This window comes from Zea mays, chromosome 6 (assembly GCF_902167145.1).
Source record: "Zea mays cultivar B73 chromosome 6, Zm-B73-REFERENCE-NAM-5.0, whole genome shotgun sequence".
Taxonomy (NCBI): Eukaryota; Viridiplantae; Streptophyta; class Magnoliopsida; order Poales; family Poaceae; genus Zea; species Zea mays.
This window is the reverse complement of record NC_050101.1, coordinates 95,882,462-95,902,966: the sequence shown is the minus strand read 5'-3', so window position 1 is coordinate 95,902,966 and position 20,505 is coordinate 95,882,462. Positions and strand designations below refer to the sequence as shown.

Here is a 20,505-nt window from a genome sequence, read left to right as displayed (position 1 = left end):
CCCCCCCCCCCCACCTCCCCTTTTTCCCCAAACCCTCTCCCTCTCCCTCTCATTTTCTCTCATTTTCTCTCCCTCTCCCTAAGCCGCCGCCCCTACCCCTGCCCTAAGCCGCCGCCGCCCCCTGCCCAGCCGCCGCCCTCGGCCGCCCCTGCCGCCGGCCGCCCCTCGCCGTCGCGCCCCTCCCCGGTGAGCTCCCCCTCCCCCTCTCCTCCCTCCCCCATCCCCTCTCCCCTTTCCCCATGGCCGGTTCGGCCGCCTCCCTGCCCGCCGGTTCGGCCGCCCCGCCCCCCGGCTCGGCCGCCCCCTGCGCCGCCTCCCTGCCCGCCGGTTCGGCCGCCCCGCCCCCCGGCTCGGCCGCCCCCTGCGCCGCCTCCCTGCCCGCCGGTTCGGCCGCCCCGCCCCCCGGCTCGGCCGCCCCCTGCGCCGCCCCCTGCCCCGCCGGTTCAGCCGCCCGCTCCCGCGCCCCGCCTAGGGCCGGTTCAACCGCCCTAGGGCCGGTTCAACCGCCCCCCCCCCTTCTGTTTTTTTTTTATTTTTTTTATTTTATTTTATTTACTTTCTGTAATCATAATTACTGTATTTTAAGTAGGCTAATCACTGTTCATGCTATGGGAAAATAGGAAGTTTAATTTAAAATTCCGTTATGCTATTGATGCACGTAGTTAATTGTTTACCCTGTGCAATGTTGATCAACTAAAAGTGATTAGGTTTCCATTAGTGTATATGTAACAGAATTCTTTTGTTAAAAACCAATTGTGTCATTAGTGCATAAGATTTAACCCCCCCTGCGAGACCTTTCCCGTTTCTTTCTAACCATAACAAATGCGTTATCGAATGTCATACTTGATGCATATTCGCTTTATTTGTTATCTTGTATGGTGTACTGTTCTTTTGTATTAAATATGTGGATGTATGTATGTATGTTTGCGCTCGCATAGAGAACGATCCGGTCGAAGAGCCCGAGGAATTCGCAGGAGAAGCCCCTGAGCAGCAGTCGTTTGGTGGAGGCAAGTGTCCTTTGACCTATCTATGTCCTATTCATTCTTTAATTCACCTCCCGCTTTACACATTTATACCTAAGGATTGACTAGCTTTTGTTATCCATGTCCTTGTTTACCTATTTGGGTCGGATTATTACTACTTAGTCTGATGCTATTGCTCAACTCTAATCAATGAACATGATGTGATTATCTATGATACGCTGTTTTCCCGCTCTTCTTTATGATTATACTTGTGGTTTTCAAGGGGACTCGAGCGGTTTCTCGAGTGCCTCTCCGTAAGGACCTGTTCTATGGATGACCGCCCGGGAAAACAGTGCAACCATGAGGGTGGAATGGGGTGCCCTTAGCTGAATAATTAGAGGATCCGGGGTGTAGTTCACTTAGCCGTCGTGCCGTCAATGGGGCTCGGTGTATGCGGCTCGCTCTGCCAAGTTTGGGTTCGCCCCTTGGGGAGGAGTGCGGTGCATTTAGGAAACCTAACGGGTGGCTACAGCCCCGGGGAATCTTTGTAAAGGCTTCGTAGTGATGCCCTGCTGGATCACCTTGGTAGTGATCAATGGAGAGTCATGATCTCCGGGCAGAATGGGAATCACGGCTTGTGGGTAAAGTGCACAACCTCTGCAGAGTGTTATGAAACTGATATATCAGCCGTGCTCGCGGTTATGAGCGGCCAAGGGAGCTCCAATGATTAGTGGTACTTGATCAGAGATATTGTGGTACAGGTGGTTATGAGACTGTTGAATCTGGTTATGATTATGGTGCTGGTAAGTGGTATTCTTTCCGTTTGGAAAGGATACATTGGGCTAATAACTTGGGTTAATGTTAAAACCTGGCTTTCTACTAGTAAGTAATAACCTGACCAACTAAAAGCAACTGCTTGACTTATCCCCACATAAAGCTAGTCCACTACAGCCAAACAGGATACTTGCTGAGTATGTTGATGTGTACTCACCCTTGCTCTACACACCAAACCCCCCCCCCAGGTTGTCAGCATTGCAACCACTGCTCAGGCGAAGATGAAGCTGTGGAAGGAGACTTCCAGGAGTTCCAAGATTACGACGAGTTCTAGGTGTGGGTTAGCGGCAACCCCCAGTCGGCTGCCTGTGAAGGCCGCGTTATCTACGTTTCTTTTCCGCACTTTGATTTATTGTAAGAACTATATGGACGTCTCAGACGTATGATGTAATCGACTATTGTTTCCCCTTTTAATACTATTTTGAGCACTGTGTGATGATGTCCATATTATGTAACTGCTGTGTACGTGAATAACTGATCCTGGCACGTACATGGTTCGCATTCGGTTTGCCTTCTAAAAACCGGGTGTGACATAAGTGGTATCAAAGCCGTGCTGACTGTAGGACCGCTAACCTAGAGTAGAATGGTCGTTCTAAGGATTATAGACCTCTGTCTCTTCCTTGACTTTGATATCCCTTCAAAAGTTGGTCCTACTGACCAAACCTATGTTCTACTATATACTATACCTTGCTAAAAATCATGTTTTATTCCAATCCTTCATTTACTTATGATTCATTACTTGCTGGTCATATTAACTCTGTTCTCACCCTTTTGCTTGCGATGTCTTTTGTAGATGGCTCGACTTAGACACACTGCACGAAAGTCAGTCATCCCCTTCTTACCCTCCCGTCTTGCTGAGCGTCCGCTTCGCCGTCCCGTGGCCGGACAGTCCAGCCACTTGGAGAGACTGCACCACCGCCTGCGTGAGGAGCAGGAACGTCGACGACAGGAGCAGCGGAGCTCTTCCCTCTCGCTCCACCAGGAGATAGAGTCTGTGAGGAGCTGCTCCCCTGTGCTTTCTCTGGAGCCGCCCCCTGCACCACCACTGGGCGCCCCAGCTTCTGGAGTAGCTGCTGGAGGAGACCCAGACGACGGAGGAGGCGACGACAGCTCGAGCCACGACACCGACTTCTCTGCTAATCCTGAGCCGGAAGGATGGGTTGCTCGACCCATCACTCGCGACGCTGCTCGCGGGTGTCACTTCCACGATGCGCTCGACACCCTGCTACGTCGGGCATTTGACCGGCATACTTGGTCCGTCGAGTATCGCTGTGTGGTCTACCAGCATAGTCGCGGGGTCTACCCGGACCGCTGGGAGGCGACTTGCTTGGTGCGCTGCCCGGAGGACAGTCTCCAGGGTGCAGAGGCCTGTTCAGAGCACTATTCTATCTCTGAGCGGGACTCAGCTGAGGCAGCCATGCAAGATGCTGCACGGCGTGCGCTTTCGCACTACTGCTCGGTTTTCGGTGGGGCAGCTGACGGTCTTGACCTGAAGTATTACCCCCGCCGTTCATCTGGCAGCACAGGAGGCGTGATTGTCTCACCCGTCGGTGAGGGCAATCCTAGGTTGAGCAGCACAGTCAACCTAGCCGCCGTGCTAAACACGGAGCTGGACCATGCATTAGACGAGCTGAGTAGGGCTCGTGCTGAGATCGCCCTGCTGCGGGCTGAGCGCGCGGAACGTCGTTTTCTGGACGGTGGATCCCCCGCTCCCGTTGGGACTCAGCACCCGTACCGCTCACCTCAGCGTGGACACCAGTCTTATGGCAATCCCGCCTGCAAGACCAAGATCAACCTAGAACCATAGATCGTTAGAGTTGGATCTTGTAATTAATACGAAATATATACATGGAAGCTTCAGTCTTAGCGTTAGCCTCGATCTTAGTTAGTTTTAGTTAGACAGGGTAGTTTGCTATATCCTGTGCATCTATGTTTGTCATGATGAACTATGTTTGGTTTGGATCTTTGTAATGATTGTCACCAGAGTGTGGGTATCCCCTGCATTTTGGTTTACATACTATGTCAATAAAGTTAGTTATATAGTTGGGAAACCCATAATTCTCCTTTCCTCTTTATCTGAGAAGCTGTGTGGTCTGTGTTGGAGAATCAGTGAAGATGCTCATCTGTTCAGTGCTGTTGGAGAATTCTATACTCTTTTCTTATGCTGCAAGCTTTGCCAGATCAGTTCTGATGTGTGGTTGCGTTCTGCAGATGTCAGAGAACAGGCGTAGAGGAGGAAGGCGTGCTCAGCAGGAGCGAGCCGCTCCGCAGGATGAGGTGCCCCAGCAGCAGCACCTGCCGCCCCCGCCCCCGATGTCGATTGAGCAGATGTTTCTGATGCAGACTCAGGCAGTTCAAGCTATCGGTCAGACTTTGGCCGCCATTCAGCAGCAGCAGCAGCAGCAGCAGCAAGCACCACCCCAGCCTCAGATGCCTCAGATGCCTAGAGATAAGCGTGCTGAATTCATGAGAGGTCATCCACCAACGTTCGCTCACTCTTCTGACCCCATGGATGCTGAAGATTGGCTGCGCACTGTGGAGCGGGAGTTGCATACCGCTCAGTGCGATGACAGGGAGAAAGTTCTGTATGGTCCCCGTCTGTTGAGAGGAGCAGCCCAGTCATGGTGGGAGTCTTACCTCGCCACCCATGCCAACCCCGACACCATCACCTGGGAAGAATTCAGGGGTAGCTTTCGTCAGTACCATGTTCCTGCAGGTCTGATGACAGTGAAGAAGGAGGAGTTCCTGGCCCTTAAGCAAGGGTCATCGTCTGTCAGTGAGTATCGGGACAGGTTTCTGCAATTGTCTCGCTACGCTCCCGAAGATGTCAATACCGACGCCAAGCGACAGTACCGTTTCCTGAGAGGCTTGGTTGACCCTCTGCAGTATCAGCTGATGAATCACACCTTCCCGACATTCCAGCACCTGATTGACAGAGCAATCATGACAGAAAGGAAGCGCAAGGAGATGGAAGATCGTAAGCGCAAGATCAGTGGACCCCAGCCTGGAAGCAGCAGCCGTCCCCGTTTCTCAGGCAATCAACCTCAGCAGTTCAGGCAGAACCAGCGTCCACCTCAGCAGCATCAGCAGCGTCAGCAGTATCAGCAGTTTCAAAGGCAGTACCCTCAGAATCAGTACCAGAACCGTCAGAGCAATCAGTCAGGAGGTCAGTTTCAGAAGCAGAATCAGCAAGCACCTCGTCTTCCTGCCCCAGCAAATCAGCAGAACAGTCAGGCAGCACCAGCTCAAGTTGGAAACAGGGCATGTTTCCACTGTGGAGAGCAAGGCCACTGGGTGATGCAATGTCCGAAGAAGGCAGCCCAGCAGCAGTCAGGCCCCAATGCCCCAGCAAAGCAGAATGTGCCTCAGCCTGGAGCAGGCAATCGCTCTCAGCAGCGCTATAATCATGGAAGATTGAATCACTTGGAAGCTGAAGCAGTTCAGGAGACCCCCGGCATGACAGTAGGTATGTTCCCAGTCGATTCCCATATTGCAGAAGTGTTATTTGATACTGGAGCAACACATTCTTTCATTACTGCATCATGGGTAGAAGCACATAATCTTCCAACTACTACCATGTTAACCCCCATTCAAATTGACTCAGCCGGTGGTAGAATTCGAGCTGATAGCATTTGTTTAAATGTAAGTGTGGAAATAAGGGGGATAGCGTTTCCCGCCAACCTTATAGTAATGGGTACTCAGGGAATAGATGTCATCCTAGGGATGAATTGGCTAGATAAGTATCAGGCAGTTATCAGTTGTGATAAAAGGACCATCAAGTTAGTGTCCCCACTAGGAGAGGAAGTGGTGACCGAGTTAGTCCCGCCTGAGCCAAAGAAAGGAAGTTGTTATCAGATGGCTGTTGATAGCAGTGAAGCAGACCCAATTGAGAGTATCAAGGTTGTGTCTGAATTCCCAGATGTGTTTCCAAAGGATTTACCGGGTATGCCACCAGAGCGGAAAGTTGAATTTGCTATAGAGCTTCTTCCTGGAACCGCCCCCATCTCTAAGAGAGCTTACAGAATATCTGGACCAGAGTTGGATGAACTTAAGAAGCAAATTGATGAGCTGTCAGAGAAAGGTTACATCCGGCCAAGCACCTCGCCTTGGGCCGCCCCTGTCTTGTTTGTGGAGAAGAAAGATGGTACTAAGAGGATGTGTATCGATTATCGAGCTTTGAATGAGGTCACGATCAAGAATAAGTATCCCTTGCCCAGAATAGAAGATCTGTTCGACCAGTTGAGAGGAGCCAGTGTGTTCTCCAAGATCGATCTGAGGTCAGGTTATCATCAGCTCAGGATCCGACCTTCGGACATTCCGAAGACGGCATTCATTACCAAGTATGGTTTATATGAGTTCACAGTGATGTCTTTTGGTTTGACCAATGCGCCAGCATTCTTTATGAACTTGATGAACAGTGTATTCATGGATTATCTTGATAAGTTCGTGGTGGTATTCATTGATGACATTCTGGTTTATTCTCAAAGTGAAGAAGAGCATGCAGATCATTTGAGGATGGTGTTGCAGAGATTGCGAGAGCACCAGTTGTATGCAAAGTTGAGCAAGTGTGAGTTCTGGATCAGTGAAGTCCTGTTCTTGGGTCACATAATCAACAAAGAAGGATTGGCTGTGGATCCGAAGAAAGTGGCAGACATTCTGAACTGGAAAGCGCCAACAGATGCTAGAGGAATCAAGAGCTTCATTGGAATGGCCGGATATTATCGGCGATTCATTGAAGGGTTTTCGAAGATTGCGAAACCAATGACAGCGTTGCTAGGCAACAAGGTTGAGTTCAAGTGGACCCAGAAATGCCAAGAGGCCTTTGAAGCGCTGAAAGAGAAGTTGACAACAGCGCCTGTCCTAGTCTTGCCTGATGTGCACAAGCCCTTCTCGGTGTATTGTGATGCTTGTTACACAGGTTTGGGATGTGTGTTGATGCAAGAGGGAAGAGTTGTGGCTTACTCGTCCCGACAGCTGAAGGTTCATGAGAAGAATTACCCAATCCATGATCTAGAGTTGGCAGCAGTGGTTCACGCACTGAAGACATGGAGGCACTATTTGTATGGACAGAAATGCGATGTTTACACAGATCACAAGAGTCTGAAGTACATATTCACTCAGTCAGAATTGAACATGAGGCAACGAAGATGGTTAGAATTGATCAAAGACTATGAGTTGGAGATTCATTACCATCCAGGCAAAGCGAACGTAGTGGCAGATGCTTTGAGCAGAAAGGGTCAAGTCAATCTGATGGTTGCTCGCCCGATGCCTTATGAGTTGGCCAAGGAGTTTGACAGGTTGAGTCTCGGATTTCTGAACAATTCGCGAGGAGTCACAGTTGAATTGGAACCTACCTTGGAGCGCGAAATCAAAGAAGCGCAGAAAAATGATGAGAAGATCAGTGAGATTCGGCGATTGATTCTAGATGGCAAAGGCAAAGACTTTCGAGAAGATGCAGAAGGCGTGATATGGTTCAAAGACCGCTTGTGTGTTCCCAATGTCCAGTCTATTCGGGAGTTGATTCTTAAGGAAGCTCATGAGACAGCCTATTCGATTCACCCTGGCAGTGAGAAGATGTATCAGGATCTGAAGAAGAAATTCTGGTGGTACGGAATGAAAAGGGAAATCGCAGAGCATGTGGCTATGTGCGATAGTTGTCGAAGAATTAAGGCAGAACACCAGAGACCAGCTGGATTGTTGCAACCGTTGCAGATCCCTCAGTGGAAATGGGATGAAATTGGCATGGATTTCATAGTCGGATTGCCTCGCACTCGAGCCGGCTACGATTCCATTTGGGTAGTAGTGGACCGCTTGACCAAGTCAGCCCACTTCATACCTGTCAAGACCAACTACAACAGTGCAGTATTGGCAGAATTGTATATGTCTCGGATCGTTTGTCTTCATGGTGTGCCAAAGAAGATAGTGTCAGACAGAGGAACGCAGTTCACCTCTCATTTCTGGCAGCAGTTGCATGAAGCCTTGGGCACGCATCTGAATTTCAGTTCAGCTTATCACCCGCAGACAGATGGTCAGACTGAAAGAACCAATCAAATTCTTGAAGATATGTTGAGAGCCTGTGCGTTGCAAGATCAGTCCGGATGGGACAAGCGATTGCCTTATGCAGAGTTTTCCTATAACAACAGTTATCAGGCCAGTTTGAAGATGTCACCATTTCAGGCGCTCTATGGAAGGAGTTGTAGAACTCCGTTGCAATGGGATCAGCCTGGAGAGAAGCAAGTGTTTGGGCCAGACATTTTGCTTGAAGCCGAAGAGAACATCAAGATGGTCCGAGAGAATCTGAAGATAGCGCAATCAAGGCAGCGAAGCTATGCAGACACAAGAAGAAGAGAGCTGAGTTTCGAAGTCGGAGACTTTGTCTATCTGAAAGTGTCACCGATCAGAGGAGTCAGAAGATTCGGAGTGAAAGGCAAGCTAGCACCCCGCTACATTGGTCCGTATCAGATTCTTGCAAGACGTGGAGAAGTGGCTTATCAGCTCAGTTTGCCAGAGAATTTGTCTGCTGTGCATGATGTCTTTCATGTGTCTCAGTTGAAGAAGTGCTTGCGTATGCCAGAAGAGCAGTTGCCAGTGGAAGGTCTTGAAGTCCAGGAGGACTTGACCTACGTTGAGAAGCCAGCTCAGATCCTTGAGGTTGCAGATAGAGTCACCCGAAGGAAGACCGTCAGGATGTGCAAAGTCAGATGGAGTCACCACTCTGAGGAAGAAGCAACTTGGGAGCGTGAAGATGATCTGATGGCCAAGTACCCGGAGCTCTTTGCTAGCCAGCCCTGAATCTCGAGGGCGAGATTCTTTTAAGGGGGATAGGTTTGTAACGCCCCGAATTTTGCAGTTGAATTTTTTTCTTTTCTTTACTCGCCAAAATTCGGGCGTTACCTTTCCTTTTCTTTTTCCCTCGCTAAACCTTGACCTTTTCCAAAGTTCTAGCGGGATTCGGTTTGGATTTCCCGTGTAAGAAAAACCCTAAATGCTTTATGTTGCTCGATGCACCATGCCGAACCTTGCATTTCCTTTGATTGCTTTGAAAGTGCAAATGCATTCATGTAGAAGAATCGGATTTCGAAAATGTTTTCTTTCTCTTTTCTTTCTCTTTTCTCTCTCTCTTCCTTTTTTTTCTCTCTCTCCCGCGCCGTGGGCCGACCCCGGCCGGCCCAGCCGCCCCTGCGCGCCCCCCCCCTGGGCCCAATAGGCCCAACCGCCCCCCCCCACCTCCCCTTTTTCCCCAAACCCTCTCCCTCTCCCTCTCATTTTCTCTCATTTTCTCTCCCTCTCCCTAAGCCGCCGCCCCTACCCCTGCCCTAAGCCGCCGCCGCCCCCTGCCCAGCCGCCGCCCTCGGCCGCCCCTGCCGCCGGCCGCCCCTCGCCGTCGCGCCCCTCCCCGGTGAGCTCCCCCTCCCCCTCTCCTCCCTCCCCCATCCCCTCTCCCCTTTCCCCATGGCCGGTTCGGCCGCCTCCCTGCCCGCCGGTTCGGCCGCCCCGCCCCCGGCTCGGCCGCCCCCTGCGCCGCCTCCCTGCCCGCCGGTTCGGCCGCCCCGCCCCCCGGCTCGGCCGCCCCCTGCGCCGCCTCCCTGCCCGCCGGTTCGGCCGCCCCGCCCCCCGGCTCGGCCGCCCCCTGCGCCGCCCCCTGCCCCGCCGGTTCAGCCGCCCGCTCCCGCGCCCCGCCTAGGGCCGGTTCAACCGCCCTAGGGCCGGTTCAACCGCCCCCCCCCCTTCTGTTTTTTTTTTATTTTTTTTATTTTATTTTATTTACTTTCTGTAATCATAATTACTGTATTTTAAGTAGGCTAATCACTGTTCATGCTATGGGAAAATAGGAAGTTTAATTTAAAATTCCGTTATGCTATTGATGCACGTAGTTAATTGTTTACCCTGTGCAATGTTGATCAACTAAAAGTGATTAGGTTTCCATTAGTGTATATGTAACAGAATTCTTTTGTTAAAAACCAATTGTGTCATTAGTGCATAAGATTTAACCCCCCCTGCGAGACCTTTCCCGTTTCTTTCTAACCATAACAAATGCGTTATCGAATGTCATACTTGATGCATATTCGCTTTATTTGTTATCTTGTATGGTGTACTGTTCTTTTGTATTAAATATGTGGATGTATGTATGTATGTTTGCGCTCGCATAGAGAACGATCCGGTCGAAGAGCCCGAGGAATTCGCAGGAGAAGCCCCTGAGCAGCAGTCGTTTGGTGGAGGCAAGTGTCCTTTGACCTATCTATGTCCTATTCATTCTTTAATTCACCTCCCGCTTTACACATTTATACCTAAGGATTGACTAGCTTTTGTTATCCATGTCCTTGTTTACCTATTTGGGTCGGATTATTACTACTTAGTCTGATGCTATTGCTCAACTCTAATCAATGAACATGATGTGATTATCTATGATACGCTGTTTTCCCGCTCTTCTTTATGATTATACTTGTGGTTTTCAAGGGGACTCGAGCGGTTTCTCGAGTGCCTCTCCGTAAGGACCTGTTCTATGGATGACCGCCCGGGAAAACAGTGCAACCATGAGGGTGGAATGGGGTGCCCTTAGCTGAATAATTAGAGGATCCGGGGTGTAGTTCACTTAGCCGTCGTGCCGTCAATGGGGCTCGGTGTATGCGGCTCGCTCTGCCAAGTTTGGGTTCGCCCCTTGGGGAGGAGTGCGGTGCATTTAGGAAACCTAACGGGTGGCTACAGCCCCGGGGAATCTTTGTAAAGGCTTCGTAGTGATGCCCTGCTGGATCACCTTGGTAGTGATCAATGGAGAGTCATGATCTCCGGGCAGAATGGGAATCACGGCTTGTGGGTAAAGTGCACAACCTCTGCAGAGTGTTATGAAACTGATATATCAGCCGTGCTCGCGGTTATGAGCGGCCAAGGGAGCTCCAATGATTAGTGGTACTTGATCAGAGATATTGTGGTACAGGTGGTTATGAGACTGTTGAATCTGGTTATGATTATGGTGCTGGTAAGTGGTATTCTTTCCGTTTGGAAAGGATACATTGGGCTAATAACTTGGGTTAATGTTAAAACCTGGCTTTCTACTAGTAAGTAATAACCTGACCAACTAAAAGCAACTGCTTGACTTATCCCCACATAAAGCTAGTCCACTACAGCCAAACAGGATACTTGCTGAGTATGTTGATGTGTACTCACCCTTGCTCTACACACCAAACCCCCCCCCCAGGTTGTCAGCATTGCAACCACTGCTCAGGCGAAGATGAAGCTGTGGAAGGAGACTTCCAGGAGTTCCAAGATTACGACGAGTTCTAGGTGTGGGTTAGCGGCAACCCCCAGTCGGCTGCCTGTGAAGGCCGCGTTATCTACGTTTCTTTTCCGCACTTTGATTTATTGTAAGAACTATATGGACGTCTCAGACGTATGATGTAATCGACTATTGTTTCCCCTTTTAATACTATTTTGAGCACTGTGTGATGATGTCCATATTATGTAACTGCTGTGTACGTGAATAACTGATCCTGGCACGTACATGGTTCGCATTCGGTTTGCCTTCTAAAAACCGGGTGTGACATAAAGTCACCTCTCCCATTTCATTTCAAGAGTGATGTCTTACCCATCCTGCTATTGTTCGTTCCCTTTTCCTCTATCGCGTTGCATGTCTTAGCTTTTGCTCGATATCACCCTCACCTTCCTAATATCTAGATTCTTTCCATGATGCTTATATCATTCCTACCATTTGAAATATCATCTTTTCCATCTCAACTCGAGAATGGTGTTTTACCTACCCTGTCCTTGGTTGCATTCTCTCCCTGTCGGATACAATCCTTGCTCCATCCTTTATTATGCTCATGCCCCTATCCTGCATGTCTTAGTATTCCCCTTGCCTTTCGATGGCCTTAGAGTAGTTTTCCCTTTGTAAGGAAAGACCACCATCTAGTTAACATTAACGTGTAGCAACGAGATGCCTGTTGAGGTGTGCTTGTGTTGTTTGTCTTTGTGTGAAGATTGATTTGCTTCTTTGTGATGATTGTGGATGTGTTGTGGCCCTTGGTCCGCAATGACATCAGTTCACTAGCTGAGTGCCATAGAGTTAGGTAGCTGGGTGCTCTCCCTTTTCTCTCTTTAATTCATCTATGCTTACATTTTCTATCTATACCCTTCCCTCTTGCACCTGTCCAGTTGGCATCCTACAACCTCTCTTAATTAGTCAAGATCAGAGTCGGCAGCATCTTCACCAAGTGCATATCAATGCTCCTATTAAGGGGGTTAGCCGCTAACCCCGATGAAGACAATGCGATCAACATCAACCAACAAGATTGAAGTGGCGCATCAAAAGCGTGCGTGGGTCCTAACCCACAGGTCCAAGGGATCCTCAAGAATGTTATCAATTGGTCTCGAGCTCCTGAAGGTCAAAGCAACCAGTCTGCAAGATAAGCTGGTAGAGTCAATGTTGAACGGAAGAAACTTTGGACAATCGATGAACCAACCTCATTTTTTTTCTCTTCTTGCTATCTTCTTCTTGAATCTCGAGGGCGAGATTCTGTTAAGGGGGTTAGATTTGTAACACCCTGAATTTGGGGTATAAAATTTCTTTTCTAATATTCACCAAATTCAGGTGTTACCCTCTTCTTTACCTGCTTTCTTCTCTTTTTCTAAATGATGGATAGTTATTTTATTATATATATATATATATATGAGTTTTTGGCGTAGTAAAACAAAATCCTGGAGAAACTTTGATTGTTGCATTCATGTTGTTACATAATGTTTATGAGTGAAAAGTTTTTCGAACTGTATCGAATTATCTTGACCATGTTTTCAGATTTTTTTCGGGAACCTTCAAAACGTTTCTTCAAGTACTAAAATATGAATTTTAGTTTTTCTAATAATAATTAAATACCTAAAATTTAGTATTTGCGAAAACTACAAAAAAATCTTGGAAAACTCGATTATATATATGTGTTCCTCTCGTCGAACTCGTTCTATGATTTGTGTCATTTTCGCGAGGTCGTCAAACCGGATTTCCTCCTCGTGAACGTTTGCTGCTCGCACACCTGTTACCCCTTTATTTCATCTACCATCGCCTACCTCTGCCTAACTCGGTCTCCGTCGTTTACTGTATCGTGCAACTCATCGCGCGATCGTCGCTTTGGCTCGGCCAGGACGCAACCTGCGACAAATTTTACAACCGCCTTCCACATCCTCTCTTTTCTACAAATACTACTCTAGCCATCGCAAAACCTCCTGACTTCCCCCAGATCCAGATCGTTTCCCCAGATCCAGATCGCAGGCGTGAAGGGCGACTGTTACCAGGTACTCACGGATCCTTCTTCCTCTCCCTCCCCACGCGTTCTTCTCCCATCCCTCTCCCTGGCCCCGGCGGGGAGCCCCTCGGGCCCTGCTCGCGGTACGCCGCCGTGCCGTAGCCATGGCTGAGGCCCTTCCCCGACGAGCTCCCTAGGCTGGCGCGCGAGCCTGGCCTCGTCCTCGGCGCGGCCAGCCGGTGGCTCACCCAGCGCAGCGGCCAGCGCGCGCAGCAACAGGCACGGCTTGCCCGGCGTGGCGACCAGCAGCCCCGGCGAGCCGCCGCGCACCGCGACCAGCCGTCCGTCCATCAGCGCCCTCGCCCGGCGCCCCAACCTGGCAGCCGCGGCGTGGCCCGGCTAGCGGCCAGACCCAACTCCCTCTACCCCGCGGCGGCCTGGCTAGCTGGCCGGTGAGGCCTCAGCTGGCCCCTCCTTCCCTCTTCCCCATGCCAGTTTTCCTGTCCAAACTCCAAGGAAGAAGAACCGTCGTGCGTTCTGCGTTGTGCGGTTACAACAGAGAAGAAGCTAGCCACATGTGATCCTAAGCTTGGGATCCTCTATGGCTGTGTTTCGTGTGACCATAGGTGTGGCCAGCCTCTAACCAATAATAATTAGCCACGTCGTTTAAAATCAGTGAAGTACTAAATAATTAATATATGTTGCGTTATAAAATTCGATTCCCTTTGTTCAACTTGCATTAGCTTTGTAATAACGTTACCGGCGAGTTAATAATATTATTTTATCGTGACAAGTGTTTTAACTAATTAATTGTTTGTTTGTTTATCTGATGGATGTTAAAGTAGAGATCTAATTAAAACTAATGTATAGTTTTAATTTGCGCACGTGTAAATGGACGTTAACATGATTTAAGCCAAATTAAATGTTTATATTTGTTTAATATGTGTTCATTCTAAGCACGATATCTGTTAATGATTTCCCGCTTGTCGTGTTGTTCGCGCACGTCGTCGCATCTTTGTAGCGTTTGCGAGTTCGCGTCTTGCGCTGTTGCCCGTGCACTGCCCGCGAGTTGTCGCACGGACTGCTTGTGCTATCCGCATGTGTCATTGTTACTGTTCACGTGCGGTTTGCGCGCGCTGTTGCGTGCCACATCGTTTAGATTCCGCGAACCATTAAATATCCAATATATTTGTGTTGTAAATCCGTTTCGACTTATTTCTTTTGTGTTAGCTTCGTAGAGCTATATTAACGATGTATTAGGTAACATTACTTTATCATCATGCACTTTCTAATGTTAATTAATTGGTCATCTATTTATCTGACAATTATTAAAGTAGCAATTAATTGAACTCATTTATAGTTTAGATTCACTTTATAAATACATGTTAATATAATTACGTCTAATAGAATGTTTTCGAAATAATACTTCTTTAGTATAAACACACTCTCTATTTAGTATTTCTCGTATGTTTCGCTCGTGCCGTCTTTCACGCAAATCGCTAGTTGCGCGTTTTAGTAAAATCATTTCGCCACTTCATGCATGTTAAATTATTAATTAGTAATTAGTTGTTTAGTGGTCGGTTATTAAAATAACAATTCAACCGAAAACAAATTTGTAATTTTAATTCTACGCTTCGTTAATATCTATTAAGGTAGTTGTATCAATCCGAAGCGTTTTCATTCATGTTTGGTTAGTCTACCATTTATGTTTGGTTAGTGTAGACATGATATCGATTCGCTGCGGCATAACGTGTTTGTTCTAAATTAATTGTTCAGTCGCGTCGATTTCGTATTAGTAATGTATTTTATCATGTCACAAGTTTTAATTATTTAATTATTTAATTATTTGTTCATTCAATACTTATTAAAAATGGTCTTCTAATTAAAACTAGTTTATAATTTCTAACTCACGATTTTATAGATAAATGTTAACTTGATGAACACCAACTTAAACACTTTTCATTTAATACTTGGTTAGTATAGTCTCGTTATATGTTAGCGAGTATCACACATCGTCGCACTGTCTGCACGCTGTTCACGCGTAATGTGCTCGTGGTGGCGTGCTGGTTCGCGCGTCGTTCACGCTGGTCGCGCGCATCGTTTGGTGTGTTGTCAGCGTGCTATGTCATGCTTTTTCCTGCATCGTAAACTCACCTCGCTTAAAATCTCTCGTGCTAACTATATTACTTACTTATTTGACAGCTATTAGTGTAATAAATTTAATCAAAACTAAATGACAGTTATAAGTTATATTTGAAAATGTCGAATTAAATGTCCTGACTATTACTAGCGTAGCGTAAACGTCATAACCTCTCGACCATAGCTCAGACTATCGTGTTCTTTTCCTTGCGTGACCGTAGTAGCGAGCTCTATTTCGTATTGCATGTTTTTATTATGTTCTCTTTGGCATGGTGTAACGTTCTTATGCATATATATGTTTGTTTGCTTGTGCCTGTTTGTCTTCGCTTCGCGTTGCGATTAGATTATGATCCGTTTTCGAGCTTCGAGGAATCGACGGTCAAGCTTCGGTGACCAAGTGACCTGGTTCTTCGAGTTCTGCAAGGTTGAAGACCCTGAGCATCTATTTGGTGAAGGCAAGTGTCCTCTGACCCATTATGTCCTATTCACTTATAATTCACTATCCCGCATTACTTAATTGAAACCTAAGGATTTACTAGCTTTCTATTCACCTTGTCCTTGATTTACCTTTTGGGTTACTATGGTTAGCTACATGCTAGCGCTTTACTTTAATCAATGAACATTATGAGATACAATGATGATACTATGATTTTATTCTGGATATGATGATGTACTTGTGGCATTTAGGGGACTCGAGCAGTTTCTCGAGTACCTCTCCATAAGGACCTGTTCGTTGAGAGACCACCCGGGATAACAGTGCAACCATGAGGGTGGAATGGGGTGCCCTTAGCTAATTAATTAGAGGAACTAGAAGTGTAGTTGCTTCGCCGTCGTGCCGTCAATGGGGTCCAGGCACAGTGCTTGCTCTACCGAGGCTGAGTGCCGAGGTTCTTTCGTTTTGCTTTTTAGTCACCTTCCTGCGGGGAGAGGTACTGTGTTTATCAAACTGGAGAAACCTAACGGGCAGCTATGACCTCTAGGGAATCTTTGTAAAGGCTTCGTAGTGAATCCCTGGCCATTCACCTTGGGAGTGAATAAGGGTCTTGCAAGCCCGGGCTAGAGAGGGAATCACGGCTCATGGGTAAAGTGTGCGACCTCTGCAGAGGGTAGTGAAACTAGTATATCAGCCGTGCTCACGGTTAAGAGCAGCCTTGGGATCCTCTTTGATTAGAGATACTCCGGATACACTTCAGATGGTGACTTTAATTATGTTTTCTAGTATTTCTTCTCTGAGGAAGTACTTTTTGGGATTATAACTTGGGTTTTATGATAAAACCTGGCTCCTACTAATAATAAATACCTGACCAACTAAAAGCAACTGCTTGAGCCTAGCCCCACATAAAGCTAGTCCACTTCAGCCAAACGGGACATTTGCTGAGTACGTTGATGTGTACTCATCCTTGCTTTACCACCAAACACCAGGTTGTCCACATTGCAACCACTGCTCAGGAGAAGACGAAGTCGTGGAAGGAGACTTCCAGGAGTTTCAAGACTACGACGAATTCTAGGTGTGGGTTGGCGGCAACCCCCAGTCAGCTGCCTGTGAAGGCCTTATCTTTACTGTGTTTCGCTAGCACTTTGATTTAACTGTTAAGTTGATGACTATGTGGATGTCTATGACTCTGTGATGTAATAAGTTAATACCCTTTCATGTTTTTATTCGAGCACTGTGCGATGATGTTCATTTATGTAATCGCTGTGTACGTGAATTCTGATCCTGGCACGTACATAGTTCGCATTCGGTTTGCCTTCCAAAACCGGGTGTGACAACCTTCCTCCAGAAACCCATCTGGATTCCCCACGGGTCCAGCTTTCTGATAGGTTCATCCAGGAATGACCACAGCCAAAGGCGGGGCCTCCTTCGTCAAATGCAGATGGGAACCCAGGGTCGGGACCTAATCCTACAAAGGTACCAGACCAAATTAGGGCTCCGTAACACTCCCCCAGCTGGGAAGGACCCTTCATGGTAATGTGAGTACCCCGACCCAAGGGCAACTGTCTAGCTACGACTGAAGGAATGCCTCCCCCAATGTCAAAATATCTCTGTAAGTTTTATCTATAGAGCAAGTCTAAGGGGTCAAAGTTTTTCCCTTTTTGTAACTAGGTAGTGCACACGGGTGTGCCAACCCGGTAGGGTGTGCCCCATAAACCCGGCCTGTTGGCCTGCACCCATGCATGATTAGCTATAAAGGAAAACTACCCTCTCAAGATATGCCTCTATGATAGCAATTTCCTACTGCTCCACGGTCTCACCCTGCAGTTTCTGATAGTGTTTTATCTAACCCACCTGCCCTGCTCCCATCCCACCAGGCATAATGACATCTGGATTGAACAGCCAGAGTTGTAGTTTAGGACCTCTATGTGAAAGCAGGGGGGACCCGACAGTCTGGGGGCCGGCTCTGAGGAACGAGTGCTCGTTTCATGGGGTGGTCCGGAGCCTGTGCGGCCGGTTAGCCTGGTTCCGTACCCAAAACCTTGCACACTCCAACACTCCGTGATGAGCACCCTTGTACTTAGAGCTATAAGTCCTGTGGGTCCGACAACTTGGGGTCTGAAACTAGAGAAGAGACGCTTGTCTCCTGGGGTGGTCCGGAACCATGTAGCCGCTCAGCCTGGTCCCGTACCGTGGGCCTGCATGTTCTACCACTCTGTGACAAGCGTCCTAGTATCTAGAACCACCATCCAGGGGGTCCGGACACACAACTTGCTTCCCCTAGCCAAAACACTGCAAATACCGAGCATGTATCAAAGGATGAAAAATGCCAGATGACGGGGTCTACGGGTGTATCACTAACACTTTTCAGCTAAAGCTATGTATAGATCCAGGTCTCGGTGAGGCTGCCTCCCGAAGGACGTTGACAACTCTTTTATACGCGCTGGTGTCTAGCCTCGACACATCGAGCCTGTACCCCAGGCGGGGGGCCAGGTACCAAGGGAAGTTAACAACAGGATCGAGCAACACACAGATAAGTGTTAAATACTGCTTAATAGATATTATCTATTACTTTACAAAAACAGGGGAAGGCCTAGGGGTCGGTTCTAAGGAACGGATGCCTGTTCCATAGGGTGGTCCAGAGCCTATGTGGCCGGTTAGCCTGGTTCCGTACCCAAAACCCTGCACACTCCACCACTCCATGACAGGTGTTCTAGTATTTAAAACTATAGTCCTGTGCGTCCAACGAACTGGAGGTCCGGTTTTGAAGAACAAACACTTGTCTCCTGGGGGGTCCGGAAGCCATGTATCCACTCAGCCTGGTCCCGTGCCGTGAGCCTGCATACTCCACCGCCCTGCGACAGGTGTCTTGGTACATGAAGCCACCATCTAGGGGGTTCGGACACACAACTTGGTTTCCCAGGCTAAAATCCTGCATACATATGTTATTACATTTTGCTTTCAAGCAAATGTTATTACATTCCCTTACAAACGGGACCCAGCTCCATCTCTGCAGGAATGGACTACGCTGCACCAACAAGAGTCGCGCTGGAAGCTGGCTCCGGGCTGCCTCACCAGCGGCGGCGACCACCTCTGCATCGACGGATCGCCGGCAACAGCGACCACCTCTGCATCAGCAGCGACAACGACCTCCGCTTTGGGCGGTATGCCAGCAGCAGCGACCACCTCAGGGTGAGCGCGGCTGTGAAAGGTCCTCGCCCCCGTCCTCCTATAGGGGGCGATAACGAGGCCATTAAAGCCAAAGAGTCAAGGACTCAGTGGCAGGTGGCCCTGATGGTCTCGATAGAGGAGGCAACCACCTCTGCAAGGGGCAGCCTCACCAGCGGCAGCCACCGCCTCAGCACCGACGACCACGGCCACCTCCGCATAAGAGGTCCTCGCTCCCGTCCTCCCACGGAGTGAGGACAAGACCATCCAAGAACGCCACCACCACTCTCGCAACGTACGGCGTCTTGGACGGTCCCCCCGTATGGCCGGCGGCGCGGGAGAAGCCGTGGATGTGGCGGACCCGCGCACGGCGCGACGGTCGCCCGTGTGGTGGACGGACAGCCACGCCCCGACCAAACGGCAGGAGGCAGCGTCGGAGGCGGCGACAGGGCCACCCAGGCCAAGAGCCAGGCACGCGGCAGCTGTCAGCGCCTGCACATGGCCGGCCCCGCATAGCCGAAGTTCGCCTCCTTCGCGTGGCTGTTGAACCCCTCTCCTCCCCCAAATGTTGGAGGAAGAAGCGGGCCGCTGGCCCACACGGGAGGCAGAACCCCGGCTCGACGCGCCTTCCGCCCCAGCGAGGATGATGAACATCCTTGAAGCTGAGGGCAGGAGGGAAGCCGCAGCCCGGCTTTGAGAGCACCTAGAGGGGGTGAATAGGTGATCCTGTGAAAACTTGAAACTTAATCCACAAAACTTGATTTGGAGTTAGCACAATTAAGCCAAGTGGCTAGAGAAGAGAGCTTGCACAACACGATAACCACAAAGAGATCAACACAGAGGTGGCACAGTGGTTTATCCCGTGGTTCGGCCAAGTCCAACACTTGCCTACTCCACGTTGTGGCGTCCCAATGGACGAGGGTTGCAATCAACCCCTTTCAAGCGGTCCAAAGACCCACTTGAATACCACGGTGTTTTGCTTTCACTTTACTATATCCCACTTGCGAGGAATCTCCACAACTTGGAGTCTCTCGCCCTTACACTTTGATGTTCACAAAGAAGCACGGAGTAAGGAAGGGATGAGCAACGCACACAAGACACAAAATTAGAGCGACAACACGCACACAAGTCGCAACAAGAGCTCACAACACAACTCGATGAGTTCACAACTCAAATAGAGCTCCAATTGCTATCACAAAGAATCAAATGCGCGGAATCGAAGTCTTGGTGCTTAGGAATGCTTAGAGAATGCTTGGTGTTCTCCTCCATGCGCCTAGGGGTCCCTTTTATAGCCCCAAGGCAGCTAGGAGCCGTTGAGAGCAATTCAAGAAGGCAATTCTTGCCTTCTGTCGCCTGGCGCACCGGACACTGTCCGGTGCGGATTTCTTTCCTTCTTCGGCGAAGCCGACCGTTGGCACTTGAGAGCCGTTGGCGCACCGGACACTGTCCGGTGCACACCGGACAGTCCGGTGCCCCCTTCTAACCGTTGGCTCGGCCACGTGTCTCGCGCGAATCGCGCGGCCGACCGTTGGCCCGGCCGACCGTTGGCTCACCGGACAGTCCGGTGCACACCGTACAGTCCGGTGAATTATAGTCGTACGCCGTTAATCACTTCCCGAGAGCAGCAAGTTTGCCTGAGCTAGCCTGGCGCACCGGACACTGTCCGGTGCACCACCGGACAGTCCGGTGCACCCAGACAGAGTTGACTTTGGCTGAACAAAGCCATCTTTAGTTTCAA

General features: G+C 49.2%; 1 protein-coding gene across 15 annotated transcripts in view; it reads left to right on the top strand.

Moving 5' to 3' along the window:
• The first annotated feature begins 12,982 nt into the window (after window positions 1-12,982).
• The window catches only part of LOC542563 (small auxin up RNA1), a 28,056-nt gene continuing 20,533 nt past the window's right edge, over window positions 12,983-20,505 (top strand). For 6 of the 15 annotated variants that reach the window (XR_002262637.1, XR_002262635.1, XR_004850212.1 and 3 more), the window contains exon 1: window positions 13,017-13,076. Coding sequence is in view for 1 of the 15 variants with exons in the window: in XM_020539198.1 (XP_020394787.1) it covers window positions 15,513-15,621 (109 nt within the window). In the remaining 14 variants the exon portion in view is untranslated. Of the gene's footprint in view, window positions 13,077-15,509; window positions 15,622-20,505 lie in introns of those variants that run through there. The other 9 variants (XM_035959994.1, XM_035959992.1, XR_004850214.1 and 6 more) reach the window with 7 other exon arrangements.